The following is a 24,775-nucleotide window of genomic DNA, read 5'->3' as shown; positions in this document are numbered from 1 at the left end:
AATATGCCAGCTGACTGGTTCCTGATAAGAGCTCTTCCTGGTTTGTAGATGGCCACTTTTTCACTGTGTCCTCACAAGGCCTTTCCTCTGAGTGCATGCTCAAAGAGAAAGATCTCTCCCTCTCTTCTTATAAGGCCACTAGCCTTATTGGATTAGGACCTCACCCTTTTGACCTTATTTAACTTTAATTACCTCCATAAAGACACTATCTCCAATTACAGTTTCACTGGGGGTTGAGACTTCAATATATGAATTTAGAGGGGACACAAACATTCACTCCATAACACACTGGGTTATTTCTGAAGCTAGACCTTAAGAGATTTTGCAACTTCTGTTCTTCTTGAAATACTTCCTCTATCATGTGAAAAAGTCCAGCCATTCCTACTGGAGGATGAGAAGTCACAGGGAAACTAAGGGACCCCCAGACAACAGCCAATAGCCAGCACCAAATGCCAGATACTGTATGACACCACACTGGACCATCCAGTTTCAGTCAAGCTATCAGATAACTAGAACCACATAAGTGACCCCAGATGAGACTAGCAGAAGAACTGCTAGCTAAGCTCAGTCAAAACTGTACATCATGAAAAAAGAAATGATTATTGCTTTAAGTCACTAAATTTGGGGACAGTGTGTTACAAAGCAATAAACATCTGATATGGCATACCTTCTTGTTCTGCTTTTTGACCTAGATCTCTGAGCTCTATAGGATTTCCCTCGACCCCTTGAACGACTTCGACTTCGTTTTCTTCTAGAGCCATAAGAAGAGCTACTGCTTGATCGATGCCTTCGTCTGAAATAAAATATAATCAGATATTACTTGCCTCCCAAATATTATCAGATACTAATATGGTATGAGAACTATACCAGTTTGTATCTTCTCATCTACAAAGGACAGACAAAGGATGAAGACCCACGCGCTGGGCCTGGGGGAAAACAAAACAAAACCCTTTGGGGGTTGAGACTCATAAATATATAACCACAAAAAGAAAAGTGTTTTACCCAGAAAAATTAAAAGCACAGAAACATACGAACTCTAAAGAATGTTACTCTCACTACTACATAAGTAAAATCATGAAAATCACCTTCTATCATAAGAATGTGAGCGAGGCTGAAGATCTCTGGACCAAGATCTTGACTTTGACCTTGACTTCCTTCCACCTTTCTTTCGGCTATATGTTCTACTATCTGAAGAACTACTTGAAGAAGACCGTCTACGGTGTTTCTTTTTTCTCTTGCTTCTGCTTTCTTCTTCAGTATCAGATGACCGGCGTCCCATTTCTACAGGTTTAAATTCAAAGAAATTATTTCTAACATAATGGCACAATGGATGAAATTCAATACAGTAATTTTTTTAACTATGTAAAAATTTAAAATGTCTTATTTAAAGTAAAATTTTAAATGTACAAGTCTTCTTAACAAGACAAGAGAAACAGCTCTAATACAGTCTTCTAGCTCTATCAGTTAACTGTTTTTACAATTTATGAACAATGTAAACTTGTCCTAAATTTTTTCAAATGTCTCCCAAAAAGAGTCAGCCTTGAGGACAGTTCATTATAACAATTTCCTTATAATTTAAGTTGCATTTATTGTTAATTATATGATATTTGGTTTAGGGATCAACTAACTATATTCTCATATTTCCCTAAAGATAACAGATATTTTACTATCTTTTAGAGTTACATTTTTCTAACTGAAAATTCTAAAATTTTAAATGGATAAGACCTCATTGGAGGACTTCCCTGGTGCCACAGTGGTTAAGACTCCCGGCTACCAATTCAGGGGGCCCAGGTTCAATCCCTGGTCCAGGAACTAGATCCCACATGCATGCTGCAACTAAGAATTAGCATGCCACAACTAAGGAGCCAGCGAGCCACAACTAAGGAGCCCACGAGCCGCAACTAAGGAGCCCGCGAGCCGCAACTAAGGAGTTCGCCTGCCACAACTAAGGAGCCTGCCTCCCACAACTAAGACCGGCGCAACCAAATAAATAAATATATTAAGAAAAAAGAAAAAAAGACCTCATTAACCATCAACAATGTACAAATTGGGACTTCCCTGGTGGTGCAGTGGTTAAGAATCTGCCTGCCAATGCAGGGGACACGGGTTTGAGCCCAGTCCGGAAAGATCCCTCATGCCACAGAGCAACTAAGCCCGTGCACCACAACTACTGAGCCTGCGCTCTAGAGCCTGCGAGCCACAACTACTGAGCCTGTGAGCCACAACTACTGAAACCCGTGCGCCTAGAGCCCGTGCTCCACAACAAGAGAAGCCACAGCAATAAGAAGCCTACGCACCACAACAGAGTAGCCCTCACTTGCTGCAACGAGAGAAAGCCCGCACACAGCAACGAAGACCCAACGCAGCCAAAGATAAGTAAATAAAAGTTAAATAAATTTTTTTAAAAACCAAACTGAATCAATACACCATCACCACGTCACTTGTGAAATTTGAGGGAGGAAATGTTAAATAATGTACCAAAGTTGATGAAGCATTGTTAACTAAAGTACCAAAAATGAAGTCAAGTCAACTCTTCACACTACTAATATCTATATAAAGTGGTGATATACTCCTTCCAGAAAGCAATTAAGCAATTTAAATAAAGAGTCATAAAAATGTTGCTGCTTTTCTGACAGAGCAATCCTATTTCTAGGAATATATCTGGAAAGTTTTTCTTAAAAGATATATTCATGAAAATATTCATTATAGCATTATTTAAAACTGCATGTACAGAGACTATAATTTAAGAAACTATGTATAAATAAGTAAGAGCAAAAATGAAGACAACTGATAAAATTTAAGTGAGGAAACTGGGTAAATTTTCTCTTTTTTAATTATATTCTATATGGCTATGGTATATTTGTATATTTAGTATACAAAAGAAAAAAATTACAGAAATAGAATATAAGGTTTTTATATTTAGGCATTAACTTAGCTGATAAGAAGCTTACTTGTCTTACTTTTAAGTTAGATTCTCATACGCAATTTTATTTTTTTACTAAAATAAGTATTAGCTATCTTTCAATGTCACATAAAAGCAAGATCCATCTTATGTAATAGTTAGGATAAATAGTTAATGGATCAGATAAACAAAAATCTCACACTTTCCTTTAATATTTACTCAAGTTAAATATCATTACTCTAAAGAAAGCAATACATTAAATTACAACTTTGCTTTCAGAACCAGGTGAGCCATCCCTTCCCTGACTCTAATGCAATACAAGTTGAAAAATCACTATTATAACTCAATTCAAGACTTAAAGCTATTTACCTGGAGCCAGAATTAGACTTTAAATATAGTTCTGAACCTCAAAGTTGTTCACATTTCTAACATTTCACAGTTCAACAAAACAATGGGAAAACTTGGTTTTGAAATGTTCAGTAAATCACTAGCATATCTAAGCCAGTTTCCTCACTGAAAACAAAACTGCACTGCATATAAGATCACCGTGATCCTTTCCAGCTTTCAAAATACTATGATTAGGAAATCCTACATATACATATAGTATATATGTACATATATATATATATTTAAATGTGTGTATATAATATCCATTTACATATTTATATCCATATACCCATTATATATCATATGTAACCACATATCTCTGTGTGTGTGTATTTTCATTAAGAAATTTGTACACAATTGAGTAACAGTGATCATCTAACTGTTCTTATTTCCTGTCTCTTTCTTCCTTTCTTGTTTTCACCTTTAAACAGTTAAGAATTTTCTTTACCCACAAATAACCATATAAATTAAGATGAGTTTTTATTTATTATCTGGTTTAACAAATACTAAAATTAGAGTAAAAGATAAAAAAGCATAAATGCACAAGGATAAAGAGACCAGAGGAGAAAACAACAGGAACAGTAGACAAGATATGTCAACAAACTTTTAGCAAATGAAAAACAGATGCAGGATTTAGAGCTAAGAAAGCTGAACATCAAGCAACTGCAGAGAATTCCAACAGGAGAAAAGCCAATTCACATAGCAAAAATCAGAAAGGATCAGGAATTCGAGACACCAGATACCACAGCAGGCACAATGAGGCATAGAACTAAAAAACAAGGGAATTGGTTGAAAGCCTGTAAAAGAAGTAATCTCCCAGGTCCCCTCTGCCATCCAACCCAGATAAGTGACTACTATTCCCCAATCCCAGCAGGAGAGGTGGTTTATTTTGGAAAAATGATGAAACAGTGAAGCACCAGGTCCAGGGGCACAGTAAAAGATGGCAGAGAGATGCTCAACTAAAAGTTAAAGGGATTAAGTGAAAGTCTACAATCTAACAGTAAATACTGTAGCCCTGTGTGTGCTTGGATCCAAGAATTCAGATAGAGGATTCTTTTCTCCAAAAACTAAACAGTACCTGGAAGAAGATATATAAGTATTATAAAAGTATTATAACCAAGCCCAAACCTTGAACACAGTAAACTTTTTCTTTTTTTTTTCTTTGGCTGCGCCATGCAGCTTGTGGGATCTTAGTTCCCTGACCAGGGATTGAACCCAGGCACCTGGCAGTGAGAGCAAGAAGTCCTAACCACTGGACCACCAGGGAATTCCCCACAGTAAACTTTTTTTCTACAAACTTTTTTTGTCAACTTTTTAGTAATTATACAACAAAAGAAAATCAATCATGTGATGAAAGACTTCATCATAAGAGACAGAAGCCAAACAGAAAAAAAAAAAAAAGCAACTCATAGTAAACCTGGAACATACCAGAAAATTTTTTAAAAATCAGTTAATATCCTCAGAAATATATGAGAAGATGATCCAGCAAACAAGAATAGGAGGAACATCCATAGAACAGGAGAGAAAGCTTAAAATTTAAACAAATGATAATTTCTAAGAAATTCAATAGGTTTAGAAGATACTATCAAAGCACTCATGAAAAGTAAAAAAAATAAAAAGATAAAAAACAGAAGGTAAAAGAGGATCAATCCAGGAAGTCCAATATCCAATTGATATGCATTCCAGAAAGAAACAGAGCATAGAAAAGAGATAAAGAAAAATATCCAAAGAATAATTTTTAAAATTTCCAGAACTGAAAGACATGAATTGCCCTAAATCCCTGAGACAATGAATTTAAAGACTTATACCAGACATACCTCATAAAACTTCAGAAACGAGGAATACAAAGAAGATCCTAGAAACTTCTAAAGATAAAAAAATGGGTATTTATCTCTTGTAAAAATAAAATACAGTGTGTGTGTGTGAAAAAAAAAAAGTGGGGAATCACAATAAAAGGCACAGGGCTTCTCAGCAGCAACATAGCAAACCATGGTGACTTGCCTTCAAAATTCTAAGTGAAAATTATTTTCTAACTACAATCTATATTCAGCCCCATCATAGATCTAATACGAGATCAAAATAAAGACATTTTCTGATATGCAAAGGCTCAAAACTACACCTCACACTCACCCTTTTTTAGGAAGGTACTGAAGGATGTGCTCTACCAAAAGGAGAGAGTGAACAAAGATGACCCAGATTCAGAAAACAAGTGGTCTAACACTTGAGATAGGTTAAAAAGTTCCAGGATGACAGCAGGCCCAGGTACAAGGGATACATCAATGAACAAGAGAGAAAAATCCTTGCCCTCAAGGAGCTTACATTCCAGTTTAACAGCAGTTCTCAAAGTGGTTCTCTAGACCCTGGGGGTCCCTAAGACCTCAGAGGATCCAACAAGTCGAAACTATTTTTATTATAATACTAAAACATGATTTACCTTTTTCACTGTGTTGACTTTTGCGCTGATAACGTAGAAGCAATGGTAGGCAAAATTGCTGGTGATTTAACGGGAATCAAGGCAATGGGGCCAAATGGTACTAGCAGTCATTGCATTCTTCACTGCAACACACAGTTTATTAAAAAAAAAAAAAAAAAAAAAGCATTTTCACTTAGGAATGTCCTTGATAAAGCAGTAAAAGTCATTAATTTTATTAAATTTCAACCCTTGAGAACACATCTTAATATTCTGTGTGATGAATTAGGAAATACACATAACTGCTGCTGCATACTGAAGAACGATGGTTATCTTGAGAAAAGTATTTGTGCAGCTGCATTACAAGTTGAACTAGCTGCTTTTATCATGAAACACTATTTATTTTAAAGAACTGACTACGATTATTCAGACTTGGGTATTTGACAGACATTTTCTCAAAAATGAATTAAGGGAGTCTTTCACTTCAAGGAAAGTGTCAATTTGTTGCCAATGATAAAATTTGAGCTCTCAAGCAAAAATCAAAATGTTGGATAACTTGTATTTGTCACCATGAGATTGACAGCTTCTCAGCACTTAAAGATTCCTCTGATGAGATCAATGGTGATATTAACATATGGGAATTTTTAAAATATTATATAATGAAGGGTGTCAATATCTGGAAGATATGCATAACTCAGTGAACCAGTATTTTCCAACAGACCAATGCATGATGTCACAGAATCATATATGAGTAAAAAATCCATTCACAGTGCAAGACAGACCAATAGATTTTAATGTTAGCATGAAAACGTCAATGATATAGTTTCAAATAACACATTGCAACCAACCTTTAAGAAACTACTTGTCAAGTTCTGGAGTAGTATTAAAGAAGTAATTATCTGAAAAGGCTATTAAAATACTACTTTTTCCAACACCATATCTGTGTGAATCCAGATTTTCTTCATATACTTCTTCATTCAAAAAACTCATCACAATAGACTGAATACAGAAGCAGATATAAGAATACAACTGTCTTCTATTAAGCCAGATAGTAGAGATTTGCAAAAATGAAAAATAATGCCACTTTTCTCACTAAGTTTGTTTTGTTTTGGAAAATACATCTATTTTTCATATCAAATGTTATTTATGTTACCAAGTAATGGATTTATTATTGTTATTTTTAAGTGGATTAATAAATATTTTGAATTTTTCTGGCTTAATTACTAGTAAGGCAATATTTCTAGATATAGCCCATGTAGATAAAAGTTTGTAGGGTCCTCGGGACTTCCCTGGTGGTCCAGTGGATAAGACTCCACACTCCCAATGCAGGGGGCCCAGGTTGGATCCCTGGTCAGGGAACTAGATCTCACTCGCACGCATGCCACAACTAAAGATCCCGTATGCCACAACTAAGACGTGGTGCAGCCAAAGTAAATACATAAATAAATAAATAAATAAATATTTTTTTTAAAAAGTTCGTAGGGTTCTCAATAACTTTTAAGAATCTAAAGTGATCCTAAAACTAAAAACTGTGAGACCCACTACTCTAAGGTACCCACAGTCATTTCCATTCTCCATTTTTGTCCAGCTTATTAAGTCCCTATAGAAGGCATTAAGAAGTAGGAAAAAAAGAAAAGGACATACATCTAATTATGTACCCTGTTGGTGACCAAAAAAGAGATTGAGAGATGGGTGTAAATTTTTTCTGTTTTAATATCAAATAACATAATTCATCCATATTAGAAGAATGGTTACACTTAACTCAGAAAAGTTAATGGAAGATATAAAATCCTTCCTTAGAGCAATCGGGTGAAAAAAAGTTTAAAAATCACTGTCATAAATCTATAAATATTTGTTCAAGTAACACATTTACATTTCAAAAAATCATGCTGAAGTATAATTAATCTCAATAAGAGAAAGCAAAAAGCCACTGCATTTCTTTATTATAGTTGACTTCAAATATTTATTCAGAAAAGAAAGTGAACGCTAAGAACAAATCAGAGGTAGATCCAAAAACTGTCTTCTCTATCCATGACAGTACTGAATTCCCTAGATTCATACTTACCTCTGGATTTCCATAATGTCACTAGCATATAATTGAATATGTTTGCTCATTCAAGTCATGGTGGTCAATTTATATCACACACTCCTAGTAAGGAAGAACTGTTTATACTTAACTCCATTGGTAAGGTATAACACATGGAAAGACCCATTAATAGCTCTTTCCGATAAGAGAAATGATGAATTGAGCACAGATATTTAGAAATCCCAGAACTTAACAATTTTTCAATCTATCTGTAAGCAGAAAAGGCAACACAAGGTCACAACTCCTAAGGCTCTCAGTCTTCTGTTCTCACTCTAGCCTCTATTACTTCCTGGTTGTAGTCTCATGGTTTCAAACCATATCCAACTACTCCCACTACAGAACTGAAGCCATGACATAATGACTACAGTAGGACATCAATTTACAAAAACATCTTACTGTGAAGTTTAGGTGACTGATTGAAGATGTAGAGCCAAAATGTGTTCATTCAAAAGAGAGCTTAAAAGCATACACAAGTAGTTCCTTTGTCTGGTAATCAATAAAGGTAGAATAAGCAGTTACCTTTTTCAGAAAGCAGGCATTTAAGAGAGAACAAAGATTCCTAAAGGACATGACAGTTTATAATTATTTCACCACTACTCATTCACAGTATATCAAACTATAATCTTTTTTGATCTTGGACACATGACCAAAGGGGAGGGGGGAGGAACAGTCATTTCAATGGGAAATCTACCTCAAAGAGGTAGAGAAAAGTAAAAACGGGGTTAACACCGTTTAGCATAGGAAGAAATCCACAAACAAGCATAGAACCACCCAAGGCAATAAAAGAACTAAGGTAAAATTCTAGCTTAATGAGCAAAATAAAGCAAAACTCAAAAGAGATACAGAATTATCAAAACACTCCTCCCAGCACAACTAAAAATATGCAGACTAGCATCTTTTTAAAAAAAAACATTATCAGTCATAGGAATTTCCTCCCACGGGTGTGAAAATGAAGGCAGAAAATATACCTATACATCTAATACAACAATCTTATTACACAAGTATTCCAACTCATAACACAACTCTGCTGAGACTAGTCAAGTTGGTAAGGCCAATTAACAGGTGCCAGCTGCCTTTACCTTTTTCAGTTTCAAACATTTTTAGCCCTCTTATTGAAGAACATACAGTAATAAAGTGCTACCACTTAGCAGGAAATCTCCTGTGTCTGCAAATAAAGTGAATATTTATAGACTCTAGGGCTAAATGGGCTCTCAAAGGATACCCAGTTTCCTCACAGGGTTGCACCTGTCATATCTGCTCCAATCCTTAAACCTGAAAACTCTGCGTATCTCCTTCACTTAGAGCTTTTATGATTAAGTCCAAAGATGACAACTTGGAATACTTTTTTGTGACAACACGAGACATTTTAATTTATTTAACTACCTAGTACCTAGTTAGTTGAAACACAAATAAGTTACTGTTAATTCTGAAAATGCAAAAAAAAAAAAAAAATTGGCCTCCACTGTGCATTTAAAGATATACAACCTCTGAAAGAGAAATTAAGGATGACCTAAAATCAAGAGCAGGCAACATGTATAACAGTGCATTATAACCTCTCACCAAAGGAAACAGTGTAAGGGTAGCCATATGCTCTTGGGCTATGACCACAAGTCCTGAAGTCAAGAAAACAGATGAGCGTTTAAGGCGAGTATATTTATTTGTTAAGGAAGGAAAGTGTATTTCACCCAGCACTCTCTCTCCTCTCGGCGAGCGAGAGGGAGGGGGAGGGGGAGGGTGGAGTGGGGGAGGGGGAGGGTGGAGTGGGGGTGGGGGAGGGCGGAGTTGGAAGGGGAGGCGGATTTAAAGTAGAGACAACGGAGTGGGTGGGACAGAGTACGCCAGGTTGCAGCCTTCCTCACGCTCCACCCTACCTATGGCTAGTGACGAAGCACCGGTCACACCTTACAGGACGAACCCAGAAACCCAAAAGCAGCTATCAAGGATCAGGGACTGGCGGTGTGGGTAGGGGTGCGAGAGGTGTTGAGGAGCGGAGGCGGAGAACAGGTGGCTAACTCTCCCTCACCACCTCGAGACTCAGGGCCTAGCCTGAGGCCTGCGACCGCGTACCGCCCTATAGCTGCCACCCCCCTAAGGCCCCAGCTTGGTCCTCAAAAGGTCAGACTCCTCCAGGTGCGAGGCGCCTGCGCACTGCGCCGCTCGGCACGCCACCGGGCCAGCACCCCCACCACCACCAGCTCCCACCACCCCCCGCAGCTGCCGCTGCTGCTGCCTCCCGTACACAGACTGCGCCAGGCCCGCGCCGCCTCACGCCGGAGTAGGGCCTCGGAACCCCTCGGCTGCGGGCGCCGCCTCTCAGGCCCCGGACGCGGGCATCACCTGGATTCCGGCCTTCGGGCTTACACCTCCCGTAGACTTACAAGCGCCGCAGATCTGGAAACGTTTCTTCAAATCTGGGCGCCGCTGGCGTCCACCGAACTTACTTCAGTTTAAGCTCACCGCCTTCCTGGTTTCACCGCCAGGCAGCGTCAGCCGAGCTTTCGAGTGCATCGATGGAGGCTGCCAGGCGTTAGGAGTGCCGAGGGAGTAGATTGTCACGCTGCCAATTTTTTGTTTGGTGTTGGTTTTGCGTGCTTGATTATTTGAGTTTCTTGTTACCAAAAAGCAATAAAGGTGGGGACTGAAGAGTATTATTGCCTTAGTAATCGTCGTTATTGTCACAGATAATCAGTAAACCAACCTGCATTATAGGAAGTTATATAGACACCCACACGTAGCAAAATCGATTATCTCACGCTGGGAGAGGAGGAAACTGGCCCAACAATAATAAATCATGGGAGTGTGTCTGTATAGCGTCAGAGTCGTGTGTGATTAAATTGTAATGATTTATTTGCAAAAATGCATTAAAAGTCGGCGTTTCTTCTGCCCTGAAGGTGAAGGCACAGGTTGGGCGCAAATATTTTTCTCACATTAAAGTAACTGGTTGGTTGAGGAATGGGAGAAAACTGCCCGAGGCAGGGAAAGGAGGTGTCTTCTGGAAAATAAATTAAATGTGTAGGGGTTTTTGTTGTTATTACTTAAACCAATACAAATGAAAGCAATTCAGCATTTTCTGTAACTCATACGACTTTATATGTCCTTGCATGAACATCATTTTTTCCTTGTTTACTATAAGTAAGCATCGATAAGGAGGTAAATTGTTGGCCTTGGTTTGGGTCGACTGTGAGAACCAACTCGTTCACAACTGCTGTATACCCAAGCTACAGTTTTCCACAGACATTTGAGATGGAGAAAATCATCTCCACAATTTTATATCTCATAAGTGACTATACCTTAACTAACCTGTTTTGAGGAACCATTTTAAAGCTTAACTACAGCACTATATGTTTATTTTAAATAATTCAAGAGCCGGTGGGGGGGGGGCGGTGGAAATGAACCTTTGGGGTCCTGAATTTTATTGGAAACTGTATAGCTGTCTGCAGGCTGTCAACTGAACTTTACTCTCAGTGTTTTGTGTTTGTTTGTTTGTTTGTTTTTACCAGAAATGCATTTTGAATGTCTTGTCCTCGGAAAATATTTGCTATTTAAAGAAACATCATTAGAACTTGGTGAGCATTTATTAGTATATGATTTCAAAACCTGGGTTTGGTGGGGTTTTTTTAAACTAAACTTCCCTTAGGCCAGTAAGAATCCGTGGTTAGACACCACAGATCTCTCATAGCTCCATCTCATAGGAACGCCACTATTTGTAATGTACTAAGAGCAACATGCCAGAAAAATCTATTTCGTGTGAATTATACAACTATTGTATCCAAGCCTTTCCTAATTAACTTTAAATTGTTCATCTTTCCCTCAAGCTTAGTAGATGGATTTTGAGTTCAGACTTAAAAGTCATGTGCTTGAAAGGGCAAAAAAAGTAGCTGGTGAGCCTCCTGATCCCTTACCAGACTTTTAATAGTGGCTGTTTTTGGAGCTGTTTGTGAATACACATTTAACACCTCAGTTTGAGAGCTATTTGAGCACCACATCTATTTAGCTGACCCCATTATTTGTCATTCTGCTAAATAACCTTAAAAACGGATTTTCATAAAGGATTAAAGTCTTATGGTTATTCCCTTCTAATAATATCAGGAGTAAAGTGGTCACAAATAGTAACCCAAGACTAACTGTAAAATCATGTTTCTAAATTCATATAACTTTGGAAAGTGAGTACTTGAGTCTCTTTTGTAGTGTAATAAAAAGCAAACACTCGTGTAATTTACTGATACTTAAAAGCTATTGCTACTGGAAACTTAAAGATCTTAATTGTTTTTCCTAAAAGTAGCAATAAATGAAATGTTTTAAGAAGAAAAAAAAACTTTATTCAAGAGAAAAAAGGCAAAGTAACAATTCTAAAGAGTGTGATTTCCATCTTCATTAAGTTCACTGTGAATATTTTAATCTGAGTAGTGTGGTATGACATAAAGTTACGTATAGCTTCTATTTACATACATTCTACAAACATTAATGTATTAAGTTGTAATTGTGTTCTCTTTTTACACATGTTTCGGTTGCTTTGATGGAACTTCTCAAATTATCTGTTAACTTTGTGTTAATGCCTTAACCAATGGGTGGAAGATATAGGAATCAAAGTTCTATAATTGCTTTTATTTTTACAAAGAGTATAAGATCCAAGAAAACGAACAAGTTACCTTTAACATTAGAAAGACTGCATTAATATTCAGACTACTCAAAAATGTCCACAAAGCCACACTTGAGGAGGTATATTTGTTTACACACTCAGGTAAATATAACTTTCCATATATAAATATTCTTTTTTTTCATATGTAAATATTCTTATGTGAGGGGTATATATATACGGCCACAATTCTCACAGCAAGCTTTGTCCTGCACAATACGGACAAATGACTCAGGAATATAGATGTGTCCTTCCATATAACAGTTTCGATGTAAATAGTCCAGGAATATATTTTAAATCGTAGCTTTGGGGGGGGGGGTGCTTTTCTCCCGGCGAGCTTTTTTTTTTTTTTAATAATCCATGGTACATAAATTAGATGGGCCACAAACTTAACATCGATTTCTTTTTTCAAACTCAAAGAGGGATAATCATTTTCTTTTCAAAATTAGGAAATCAATTAGAATATTTCCCGGGATGCTAAAGAAGAGTTTCTCTAGTTCATTGTGGGAGGGGTCCGGGTGCAAAGAGTAAGGGAGAAGGGTGAGGGTCCTGAGACCTCAAAGAGGGAACGAAGTCAAACTGTCCTTGACCAAGCGCTAAGGGAACATTTTAAAATGGAATCTGTCAGGGAACAGCTGCTCGGGAAATGTGTTAAACAAACTAGCCACTTCGAGCAGGGTTTGTCCGTAGAGGAGTCGGCTCCGTCTCCAGGACGCGAATAATCACAAACTCCCCGGGGCAGGGAGCTTGGTGAAGACCCAGGCTCAGCTCTGGCCGCGGGCCCGGAAGCCCCTGAAAGGAGCTGCGCGCGCCTGAGAAACTGTAAAGGACCCTGACTCGGCAGGGTTGTGAAGCCAGGATGCCAGGCTACAAGGTTTCGGGGTAGCAGGGATGTAGGACTGGGATACGGGGTCAGGATACGGAACTGGGGTCCCAGGCGCCTGATGCAGGGCAGGGTTGCTGGGCAGCAATGCGGGGCCGAGCAGTTGCGCTGCACCCTGACGCCCGGCGAGGACATAGGGTCGGATGCCAAGTCGGGATACCCTATTGACTCCAGGAGTCGCGCACTTGTCAGTTTCCTCTTGACCACGCCCCGGCGGAATAAGTCCAGCTCCCTAGTGTTTAAGTAAGCCGTGACACCAACGCAAAATCCACGCCTAATTAAATTAATTATGGATTCTTGTCATCCTGAATTAATGGCCAAGAGCTCAGGCGGCCGAGATATCTGAAAACCCGGACTGTCTGCCTCCTCTTCCCACTCCCTCTGGTCCCCCTTCGCTGTCCTCACTCACACTCCAGCCCCAGCCAGCCTGGACTCCAGCCTTAATCAATCTCAATCTCTCTCTCTCTCCCTCTCTCTCTCTCTCTCTCTCTCTCTCACTCTCTCTCTCTCTCTCTCCCCCCCTCCCTCCCTCTCTCCCTATCACCCCCACCTCCCAACCCCCACTCCCCCACCCCCAGGTAGTGGCGCGGGTGCTTCCCGGGAAGGGTCTCCCTCCGAGTTGCGAAGGGGAGGTAATTTACTCAGAACAAGGGGCCGCCTTTGCGAAGTATAAATAGTGAGACTTCAAGCGCTGCGTTGCTATCAGATCTGAACTCTCCGCAGGAAGAATTGTCAAAGATCTTAACATTGAACAAGCGCGCTCCGGCAGGGAAGCATCAGTTCCCATTTCCCTCCCGCGGCCCCCGCCCCTTCCCTCTTCCTCTTCTTCCTCCTCCTCCTCCTCCTTCACCTCCTCCTTCTCTTCTTACTTCTTTTTCTCCTTCTACTTCTCCTCCTCTTTCTTCTTTCTTCTCTTCTTTTTCTTCTTCTTCCTCCTCCTCCCACTCCTCCCCCACCCCCTGTCCCATTGATGTGTTATTATTGGGGGGGCTGGAGCAGTAAAAAAAGAAGAAGGAAAAAAAGAGCTGGGCTCGGCTGGGAGACGTTGAGCGCGGGGCTGACGGGCATTGGCGGCGATGGAAGAACTTACGGCGTTCGTCTCGAAGTCTTTTGACCAGAAAGTGAAGGAGAAGAAGGAGGCTATCACGTACCGGGAGGTGCTGGAGAGCGGGCCGCTGCGCGGGGCCAAGGAGCCGGCCGGCTGCGCGGAGCCGGGCCGTGACGACCGCAGCAGTCCCGCAGTCCGGGCGGCCGGCGGAGGCGGCGGCGGCGGAGGAGGAGGAGGCGGAGGCGGAGGAGGTGGAGGAGGTGCAGGAGGAGGAGGAGCGGGCGGAGGAGCTGGAGGAGGGCGCTCTCCCGTCCGGGAGCTGGACATGGGCGCCGCCGAGAGAAGCAGGGAGCCGGGCAGCCCGCGGCTCACCGAGGGTAACGGCCTGACCCCCGGCCGCGGTTCCCCTTCCCGCCTTCCTGACTCCTTTCGGGCGGGAGAGGACACCAAGGCCCAGCGGGGAGGGGGGCGGGACGCGGAGAGGGCTCTTGGACCCCAGCTTGGGAAGGTAGAGTGAGGATGGAGGGGTGGGAGTCCGGTGGTGTGCACGGTCGTGGGTGGGGTCCGAATGTGTGAGCGGGGAGGGGGTGGGGGGCGTGTGGGGTTTGCGCGCGCCCTTCTCAGATGCTCCCGCTACTCCCATTCCACCGAAACGCATTTTCACCAACGGGAGGATGGGCCCGCAGCCCAGACGGCCCGCAGGCGGATGGGGAAGTTCGCTGGGCCGGGCTGCGAAAGGGGGTGCTGGCAGTAGCTGGGCCGGGCGGCGGGATTACAGTTAGCATCTAGCGCCGAGTTTGCGGGAGCCCCTTTCCTAGGCCCGAGAAAAAAAAGGAAAAGAGAGAAAGGGGACAGAGATACAGAGACAGAGAGATTGATTGGGATTTCATCCTGGAGTCGCCCCGGGTTTCGTGCTGTCGCTAACTCCGCTAAGACCCTGGCTCCCTGGAATTTAGGGCCCCAAACTTCCCATTTTCTTTGAGCTATGAAGGTACAATGAGACCAAGGCAGGCTAAGGTTCAGGCTGTGCGCTGTTTCTTTCGGGAGATGCGTTAGGCTCCTTTTTTGTTTGTTTGTTTGTTTTTCGACATTTTACTGCGTCGCATCATCCAGTACTCTGATTTTGTGGTGGGATAATCCTTTGGTGCCAGGAAAGTGTTAGGAAAAGGCTTTTTCTAAATGGTGGAGCGTCCTGTACCAATTCAAAGGAGTTCAACAATAAAATTAATTTGGCACTTGGTGCCTGCAGTAACTGGTGTGCTGCCATATTTTTCCAATTAAGAAAATATGTGGCATGCTTAGAATCACATATTTAAGCAAGCAATTAAGTCTTTTATAACACAGTCTGTTCTTGTTTAGGCCAATAAGTGGAAATTTGGGGGCGAAATACAGATTATATTAAGTCTGTTAATCAACTGTAAATGTGGACGTCTTTCTCTTTGAAGCCCCAAAAGTTTGAGAGGCTTCCACTGTGGATGGCACGAAATAAACAAAGCCAAAGGCAGAATCTGAAAGATGTGTTTTCGTATTTAAATTTCATTGCAATATCTGTGGAAATATTTTCCTATTAACTTGGCTTCAGTTTGTGCTATAATGTATCCACTTCTTCCCTGAGGAAGGACAAACGTCCACAACACGAACTGTGAGAAGTAGATATGCAGGAAACACTTAAGATCACGGTAACTAGAATGCCAAGCTGGGCTGAGTTCTAGAGGTTCTTCTCCCAGACGGGGTACCAAGTACTCCTAAATTTGGCAAGTGGTAGCGTAACTGTCAGGCAGTCCAGTGCACCCTCCCGGGCCTGAGTCCCCAGCTCCAGGCCCTGGGTACACCAGCAGGCCCCCCCGCGAAGTTAGGGTCTGAACCGTGGGCAAATGAAGTCCTGGGATTGTTGATTTCCAAGCTCAGGGCAAATATTAATTTGTCTGCAGGCCGGCTCTTCTGGAAATGATTTTTAACACCCATGCTGATCGGGATTCTGGGCTGGGAAGAACTGCAAACAGCCTCGATTATCCAAACTCAGCTTTTGCACCTTAAAAACCCAAGTCTCCGACTCAGGCGCAGAGGATGAAGGTTCCAGAGGGCAGCTTATGTTGATACCGGCTCCCCTGATCACGGTCCCTTGGCCTAAATATATATAGAGAGAGAGAGAGAGAGAGAGCTACATCCCTCTGGTGTCCCTGTATGCTCACACTCGTGGAGCTCCTGTTTTTAAAGGGAGGAGAAGGAAGGACAGGAAAGTGGCAACGGATGTGTGCAAACCTAGAGCAGAAAAATGCATATTTTATTAAACATCCGAGCTGCTGGATGCATGAAAAGGCTTTGAGCAACCAATAGAAACCGAGGATCCCGAATGTTCCGCTTGAACCTGTTGATCTCTATGGGTTTAAGCGTTCAGGGTCGCGTCTGCCTTTCCAATGGGGAGGGAGAACGGAGCGAAAGAGACAGCGGTCCGTTTCGCTGGCTCCCCGAAGCTGGTTTTCCGCCTCTCGGCCTTCCGGCCGGGTGTGGGCAGCGAGCCCTCCAGGCCGCCAACATGGCGTGGGCGCCTCTGCTCAGGCGACTGGGATTCGGCAGGGGGGGACAGGGACTGCCTGACTGTCCGTGGGCCGTCCGCGGGATTTGGCCCAAGCCCTGGGTCCGCACAGAGCGCCCGGGAAAGTGGCTCCCAGTGCCATACGGCACCGGGGTCTTGTCCTCCGGCTGTGACCCTTCAGCCCAATTGTTCCCAAATTAGACCAGCAAGTTTGAGAGAGACAAGAGAGCCGGCGGCGGCCACTGCTGGCCTGACTACGGCCCAGCACTCCGGGAATGGCCGGTGTAAGAGGCCAGTCCGTGGCCTCGCCGCGCTGTCCTGCCGGGATCTCGTTCTGTGACCCGCCCGGTGCGGCGCTTTTGGTTTCTGTGCGCGAGTGGGGGAGAGTGAATGCAAGAGAGGGTGAGTGGAATTGATTTGGTGTTCTCGGGGGAGGGCAGGGGACTGTGGGCTGAATAGTGAGGAGGTGAGCTGAGGCCACAGTTGCAAAAGGGATGGGTGGGTGAATGCCCACCTTGCCCGCGGGCGGCCGCCCAGAGTTGATCTTTTCGCGTCTCCAGGATCCTCTTCCTCGCGGCCGGGTGAGGAACTGGACAGGAACTCCGGGAGGGGGCAGGATCCTCCATCCTTCTGGAGACAGATCTGGTAATGGCATTTGCTGTGTTGTTTTTGTCTGTGTGTGTGTGGGTGTTGCTGTGTGCGCGCGTGGACGTATGTGTGCGGTCCTGTTCGTGGTGCCCCCTCCAGTGTCCCCGGAGCCGAAGGATCGCAAAGAGGATGCGAAAGGGATGGAGGACGAAGGCCAGACCAAAATCAAGCAGAGGCGAAGTCGGACCAATTTCACCCTGGAACAACTCAACGAGCTGGAGAGGCTTTTTGACGAGACTCACTACCCGGACGCCTTTATGCGTGAAGAACTGAGCCAGCGGCTGGGGCTGTCCGAGGCCCGAGTGCAGGTACCCGCCTGTGAGGAGGTCGCGGGGAGCAGAGGAGGCGCATGCCTGGGGTTGGAGAGTCGCCTGGGGTACACACGACGAGGGTGCGGGTTCAAATGTCTGGAGTGAGGTGAGAAGGGAAGCGATGTCTCTGCTAGAGGTCTTATGTTCCAAAGTAGATCTTGGCCTTAAAGCCTTCCCGTGCTCCCCCCCCCCCACCCCATCCCAACATATGTTCCCAGCAGAAGAAAGCTGTGCTGGGCTTGCTCCCAGAGTTTCTATAAACCACACCCCCGACCCTCGCCTCACGATGCCTTTAATGTGGTTTAATCCTAATGGGCCTACTTTTATAAGCCTTAAAAAAATCCCACAGAAAACGTTTTATCTTCTGGATGCCTTAAAAGTTACAACGAATATTTTGTTCGCCGGAGTTGGGTTTCCTTGAGGGTCTGCTCTGGGATCTAGGTTTGCCAAGCGGATATGCCAATTAGGTTTATAGATGTACAGACTATAAAGAAAATTAGCAACTGTTAAGTGCACAAATTTACAGTCTGCCGTTAGCGGTCGATCTCAAACTGTGTGTGAAATAGCAGAGAAATAAATGCGTTTGGTCGCTCTTTGTTCTCTCACTTAACCAGGGAAGCGAACCTGAACGTACAGAAACTTGATTTTAAAACAATCCACGTATCTTAATATTGACATTTCCAAAATCTGACCCCAGCAAGTGCCACACTCAATGGAGTTAGCACTGGAGCAGATTTTCTTTACTGGTTGTGGCGGTGAATGTAATGGGAAAAGTAGGCTTCAGGAGCGCTTAAGGGGAAAAAATTATATACATACATGCATACATATCCTTTTAGTTTTATGGAAAACGAATTTAAATATTTCAGGTTGTATTTCCACTCAAATAATAAAATAGGAGAAAATGATAGTCATTATTTGTTTGAACACATGGAGCAGTTTTAGGCCTGAACATCTGCAGCTGTTACAAAGTATCACTGTAACAGATACTCCCTAGGTCTCTGGGCTAGAGACCACCATCTGCAGCGAACTATGCAATTCTTATGGGGCTTCCCCGCGTCTTGTAATAGGATCAGGACAAAAACAGAGCAGTCACTTTAAAGGGGAAAAGTAATAATAGGCTGCCTTGGTCATCACAGCATCAACAGCAGAGCCTTCCTTTTTAAGCCTCTCCTACTTTGCTCTGTGCACTGAGATCTCTAGAGGCTTAGCAACCCCTTAAAGACATGATGATAATTATTACAGTTGTGAGCATTAGTATATCAGCTCCAACTCTTCTACTGGGAAAAAAGAGGCAAGAAGCCTCAGGCCATGTGAGGTACACAAAGGATGCCACCCTGGCATGAAATCTACCCTTCTACTACACTAAATGGCAGGGGAATTTTTGAAGATTTCCATTGACTGTGACACTTGCTTTCAAAAACAAGAAGAAAGCTCTGAAGCAATATTTTACTTTCATGTTTTTTTAACATTAATTTATGAATCAGTCAATATGCTGTATTATTGGAATATAATGCTATATTATTGGAGTATAAAAGCAAGCTTTATTTGAATTTCTTAAAATCTTCCATACTGCCTCTAAAAGTTGGCAAGTTTATCTAAGAAGGTAATATCTGGGAGAAGATAGTATCCAGCAGTTACTTGATTCATACCCCACTCCCATTTCACAGAATGTTCTTCTTTTTTTCTCATAATAAGTGAACTTCATTGCTGGTATTTATTTTTTCATACTTTATTTAAATTTTGATCTGTCTTCTGGACACTTCTCTACCACCCTAACTGCACCCAGTGGCTTTTTCTATAGAAGCAAATTAGATTATCATGATAATGGCACAATTATTCTGCTACCATGTTACACTCTGCTGCACAGAGGAACAGAGAAATTCTAAACTTCTTTGTAGTGAGGCTTTTATGACACTAATTACCTCTTCCCCCACTCTTATCCCCCCCCACCCCCAGGAAAAAAAAAAACAAAAAACATAGTCACTATTTGCTTTGGTGTTTGGTTTTTCTTGAAGATGAAACTAATTAATATTACAGGCTATTAATGAGCACATTCTTCTCAGGTCTTACTGGGCAAACATCTAAACCCATTATCACTTTAGTATCAGGTACCAGGGCGAGTTTTAGGCCTTGGGGATTCTAACTGTGGAAACATGAAACCGGGACTACAGTAATTTATCAAGAAACAACGTATCTCGCAAAAGTATATGAAATCTTTCTATTTTGTCATTTATTTATGTTTTTAACTTTGGAAATTAACATTCTTGTATATAATTCAAAGATTGCTTGCTATATCTCCCAATCCTTGCCTAAAACATTACTCTGAGTCATAACATCCAGGTTTTATTTTTTCCTCCAATTTGTAGGTTTGGTTTCAAAATCGAAGAGCTAAATGTAGAAAACAAGAAAATCAACTGCATAAAGGTATGCTTCTCAGACAAAGAACATTTGATACTCTAAGTAAAAAGAGTATTAGGGGATGTTGTTATTATGAAGACAGAAAAGAACCTTGTCAAATATAAGTATGGTCCTTATTTAAAAATCTGCTCCGAAGGCAGTTAATGAGAGTCCTAAAGTTTGGGAGTAAATTACATTGCTTTAAATTTTGGCAGCAGTTTAGGAAGATAACAGTACAATTCCAAAGGAAATAGTTCTGTCTTGGTACCATTTGGAACCTTGGAAAACAATGCTGGACATGTTAATCTCACTTTATTGTTTTTTGTTCCCCCATTTTTTGCAGGCGTCCTCATAGGGGCTGCCAGCCAATTTGAAGCTTGTAGAGTAGCACCGTACGTCAATGTAGGTGCTTTAAGGATGCCATTTCAGCAGGCAAGTACAGCCCAGTTTCAACCTGTTTTTAACCGTGAAAAGACCTGGATATTTGCTTGAATTGTTGAACATCCCCTGTCTCTGAGCCCCAATATAGGTGTCTATACAGTTAGAGAATCAATTTTCAGATAATATAGTGGACCTACTCCCCTTTAAAAACCTATACAGTGTCAGGGGCCTACATGCCTAGTCCTTTCTGTCCTCATGGGAAACCCACAGAGGCCTGAGGGCAGCAACTGGTCCTTTAAAAATGCACTAAAGATTGCACTTGGGGAGAGGAAGGAAAAGACTTCTGATTAAGATTTTGTCAGATCCAGTACAGAGGTTAGTCCTGAGGTGTTTCTAAGGCAACTTTCTAAATATTTTTCTAGGTGTTTTCTACCTCTTATTCACATTAAATGTCTCTGACTGAAGATAGATAGATAGATAGATAAATAAATAAATAAATAAATAAAAACACTCCCAGCTCAGACTTGATTTTTTAAAGCTGAAAAACTTCATATCTAGTAGAGAGGGAAGCACTGGTCTTCCCAGGGACACCTTGCGGCTGCAATCCATTTCTTAGCCATACAGAAACCTTTAAGACTATATTTTAAAAGTACAGCCTGCAGCAATGATTTAATCCTGGGAAATCCCAGTGCTCTGAACTCCCCATTCTCCAAGCCTAAGGGTGCAATCCTTTCCCAACCAGTGCCTGACCTTCCCCATGGCCAGGCCCTCTGCTCCGTAGGACTGTGAAGTCATGAATTAACTCTCAGATACCAGTGTCCTGGTCAGGGGAGACACCTGGCTGCACCTGTGTATTGAGGGTTAGTATTAGGCAGATCTTAGCTCTCCTGGAACCACTGGATTCTGGTATCCTGATGCTAGGCTTTTGAAGCAAGAGAGAATGACTGGAGAGAGAGGGGAATCTTAAAAGGAGACCCTTACTACTCAGAAGGTGATCTCCTAGTCTGCAGCATCGGCATCAGCTGGGAGATTGTTAGAAATGCAGAATCTCTGGCCCTACACTAGACCTTCTGAATCAGAATCCACATTTTAACAAGATCCCAAGGTAATTTTAATAGCAGTAAATGTTAGAAGTACTAACAATTGTGCCAGTTGTGATGAAGATGCAATAACTTCCTAGGTGACATTTTAAAAGTTTTGTAATTTGCTTAATGGTACTTCAGTGCTTTAGTAGCGGGGTAAAAGGTGTATGACAGCATCAAGAGAGGAGGGTAATGACCCTCACCCCATCGTCTGTCCAATATACATTGTTATTTTCAGGAGGGTGATGTATTAGCACAATAGCAATGTCGCCCTCTGACGGACCCAGCTCCCGAGGGGGCGGCCACAATTCCTGCAGACGGGAGTCCCTGGGACTCAAGGGGATAGGCCACACTGAGCGAGTTGCAGAGACTCAGGGGCACTGGAATATCCCTGTGGCGCCCCAGATTCAGTAACAGACTGATAAGGTCAGCCAAATGCCCCTTTCCCGTCCCCTGCCCCAGCCTTCCCCGAGCTAAGCTGGACGCCGTTAATGCTCTGTTTCTATTCTGTTGTCACCCTAGGATAGTCATTGCAACGTGACGCCCTTGTCCTTTCAGGTTCAGGCTCAGCTGCAGCTGGACAGCGCCGTGGCGCACGCGCACCACCACCTGCACCCGCACCTGGCCGCGCACGCGCCCTACATGATGTTCCCCGCGCCGCCCTTCGGACTGCCGCTCGCCACGCTGGCCGCGGACTCAGCTTCTGCCGCCTCCGTCGTGGCTGCCGCAGCTGCCGCCAAGACTACCAGCAAGAACTCCAGCATCGCGGATCTCAGACTGAAAGCCAAAAAGCACGCGGCCGCCTTGGGTCTGTGACGCCAACGCCAGCGCCAACGTCGCGCCTGCAGCACGGCGCGCAGCCTGCACGCCCTCCGAGCCCCGCTGCTTCTCCGTTACCTGCTCCGGACCTCGGGAGCCGAGCCTCTTTCCACCCGGCTGATCGCCCCTTGCCCCATTCCGCATCCCGGACTCGGAGGGCGTGACCTGGGATCCCAAGAGGGGCACCAGCTCCGTGGCTCCTGACCATTCACCTACCCAAGGGCCTAGAATTTGGCTTTGTAGGGCTGGGTTTGGGAGGTCTGGAGAGAGACTGGACAAGGGAGTGCTGGGACAGCGGAGTGTGGCTCACGGCAAAACTGCAACGATGGACTCTTGCGTAGAAATAAAAATCCTGTTAATAAAAAATGAGGGGAAAAAAGGTAGAAAAGACAAACCAGAGAGAAATAGAGAAAGGGAACTTATTGCTATTCGTCAGAAGCTGAAATCGGAGAGAGAACCAAGGAACAAAAAAGAAAAAAATTTTAAAGTATTTTGTACATTAAAAAATATGGAAAAAGAACCTGGACGAATCTCGAGAGAATTGGGGCGGGGGTGGGGGGTGGGGAGTTACCAACTTAAAGTGTATGTTTTTTAAAATGGGCTAAGAAGGCAAAACAGAAGGAAGAGGTATACTTATTTAAAGAATTAAGATGAAAAAAATGTACGCAGCTGGGAAGTTCACAGGTTTTGAAACTGACCTTTTTCTGCGAAGTTCACTTTAATACAAGAAATTTGATAAGAGAGGCGGGCCTCCTTTTACGTTGAATCAGGTGCTTTGAGTTAAAAACCACCACGTATGGAAGAGCAAGAAGAGGGAAGACAGTATAAAAACGAGGAGAGAAAAAAAATTATATTAATACAAAACTGATACCACAGACAGTGATTTCTCTGAGAAAATTATTATGGCAGAACTGTCCAGACTGCTGACAGTAAATTCCGGTTTGCATGTTACTTGTATTCCATTGATGGTGTCTCCCCCACTCCCCGCTTTACTCACATGCACTTAACTCCATTTTCATTTCCAGTATAAAAACAATACCCAAAGCATCTGGAAATTGATATATATATTTCTATGTATATTTATTTTTGTCCCGTCTTTAATCCTGGGGGACGAAAGAAAAGTCTGAAGGGCAAAAAAGTTACACTCTGATTGTCCCAAGACAACAGAGGCAGGTAGAAAATGTGGGCAAAGGAAAAAGAAAAGATAAATGAAACGATGAAGGTACAGCGCCTCACGTGGTGCCTGATACATAGTGGGCGCTCAGTGTTAGTCCCCTCTCCTCCCCCTTTTCTTGTATTCCCTCTTGCAGATTTCCTAAAGTCCTATTTGAGGACCGTGCTTTATTTCCCCCTCTCTGTCCCATCACACTCACTTTAAACAACACCCAGATAGATACAGGCACTAAGTTTGTGTAAAATATGTTGATAAACAAGAACAAAGTTTATTTTGGCTATAACGTGTGAACTGATAGTTGACTTTCAACATTTGCATTTTATCTCACAAGGGTGTATATTCAAGTAATATTTTTGTTTGTCTCAATTCATGTAGCTATTTAAACTGGGATACCCTGGACTAAGCAATCTGTATCCCAATTCTCTAAAAAAAAGTCTCCTTAGTTTTTTTTTTGTTTTGTTTTTTTAATCCCTTATACAAGAACGAGGAAAAGCTCTTTTAGCTGAACTTTGGTATGCGGTTGAGCTTTGTAACTATTTGTTCTCCATGAAAACAAAATTATTTATATTTGCCATATTTTTTCTAGTGTATTAAGTTATTTTAAACAAAGGAAGATTCTGTTATTTCATGACGTGTTGTCGGTACAAAATGTTTCGGTCTCACCTCTGTTCAACCTTTTAAATAAGTGCCAAGTTATTAATTGAAGACACTTTGCAATCAATTGAATGAAAATAGTATTGTTTCATTTGATGGGGTTCGCGTCATCTTTGTTCCTGTTACTATTAAACTATCCGGGATAGTCTTTCTTTCTTCCTTTTTGATGAATGTGTCTCTCTCTCGACTATACCAGCTTGGAAAAGCGCTTGCCTCTTCTCCTATGTGCGGCAATCAAGGGACCGGACCGTGAGAATGGTGGCTCTGTGGCTCTCGGAAGCCCTGAGAGAAAATGCCCCCCGCCCGCCCCATTTTATCCACCCAGCACAGAAACCAGATTGATTTTACACCAAATCAATAAAGGAACAGATAACATGTTGAATAACATAGAATAACCCCCTTCCCCAAGACGGACTCTCGT

General features: G+C 42.5%; 2 protein-coding genes across 2 annotated transcripts in view; one reads left to right on the top strand and one right to left on the bottom strand.

Annotated features, from left to right (window-relative positions):
- The window catches only part of RSRC1 (arginine and serine rich coiled-coil 1), a 415,975-nt gene extending 405,573 nt beyond the window's left edge, over nt 1-10,402 (bottom strand). Inside the window, exons 1-3 of the mRNA XM_036850366.1 lie at nt 10,123-10,402; nt 1,086-1,281; nt 668-793 (exon numbers count right to left, since the gene is read on the bottom strand). Of these exons, the coding sequence (XP_036706261.1) occupies nt 668-793; nt 1,086-1,279 (320 nt within the window). The 5' untranslated portion in view covers nt 1,280-1,281; nt 10,123-10,402. The remainder of the gene's footprint in view (nt 1-667; nt 794-1,085; nt 1,282-10,122) is intronic.
- A 3,788-nt stretch (nt 10,403-14,190) lies between these two features.
- Nucleotides 14,191-24,464, top strand: SHOX2 (short stature homeobox 2). Its single transcript, XM_036850364.1, has 5 exons — nt 14,191-14,729; nt 17,636-17,844; nt 20,214-20,271; nt 20,588-20,676; nt 22,266-24,464. The coding sequence occupies exons 1-5, from the start codon at nt 14,381-14,383 to the stop codon at nt 22,521-22,523; spliced, it is 963 nt and encodes a 320-aa protein (XP_036706259.1). The 5' UTR covers nt 14,191-14,380; the 3' UTR covers nt 22,524-24,464.
- Nucleotides 24,465-24,775: the final 311 nt, after the last annotated feature.

This window comes from Balaenoptera musculus, chromosome 4 (assembly GCF_009873245.2).
Source record: "Balaenoptera musculus isolate JJ_BM4_2016_0621 chromosome 4, mBalMus1.pri.v3, whole genome shotgun sequence".
NCBI lineage: Eukaryota > Metazoa > Chordata > Mammalia > Artiodactyla > Balaenopteridae > Balaenoptera > Balaenoptera musculus.
The sequence above is the reverse complement of the archived record's forward strand: the minus strand, read 5'-3'. Positions and strand labels throughout refer to the sequence as shown.

What these genes read in the sequence shown, in the direction of transcription:
- SHOX2 (XM_036850364.1), top strand. Translation starts at nt 14,381, where the DNA reads ATGGAAGAACTTACGGCGTTCGTCTCGAAGTCTTTTGACCAGAAAGTG. An exon ending in CAGCCCGCGGCTCACCGAGG is followed by an intron (nt 14,730 to 17,635) that starts GTAACGGCCTGA and finishes TGCCCCCTCCAG; the next exon opens with TGTCCCCGGAGCCGAAGGAT. An exon ending in TAAGGATGCCATTTCAGCAG is followed by an intron (nt 20,677 to 22,265) that starts GCAAGTACAGCC and finishes TTGTCCTTTCAG; the next exon opens with GTTCAGGCTCAGCTGCAGCT.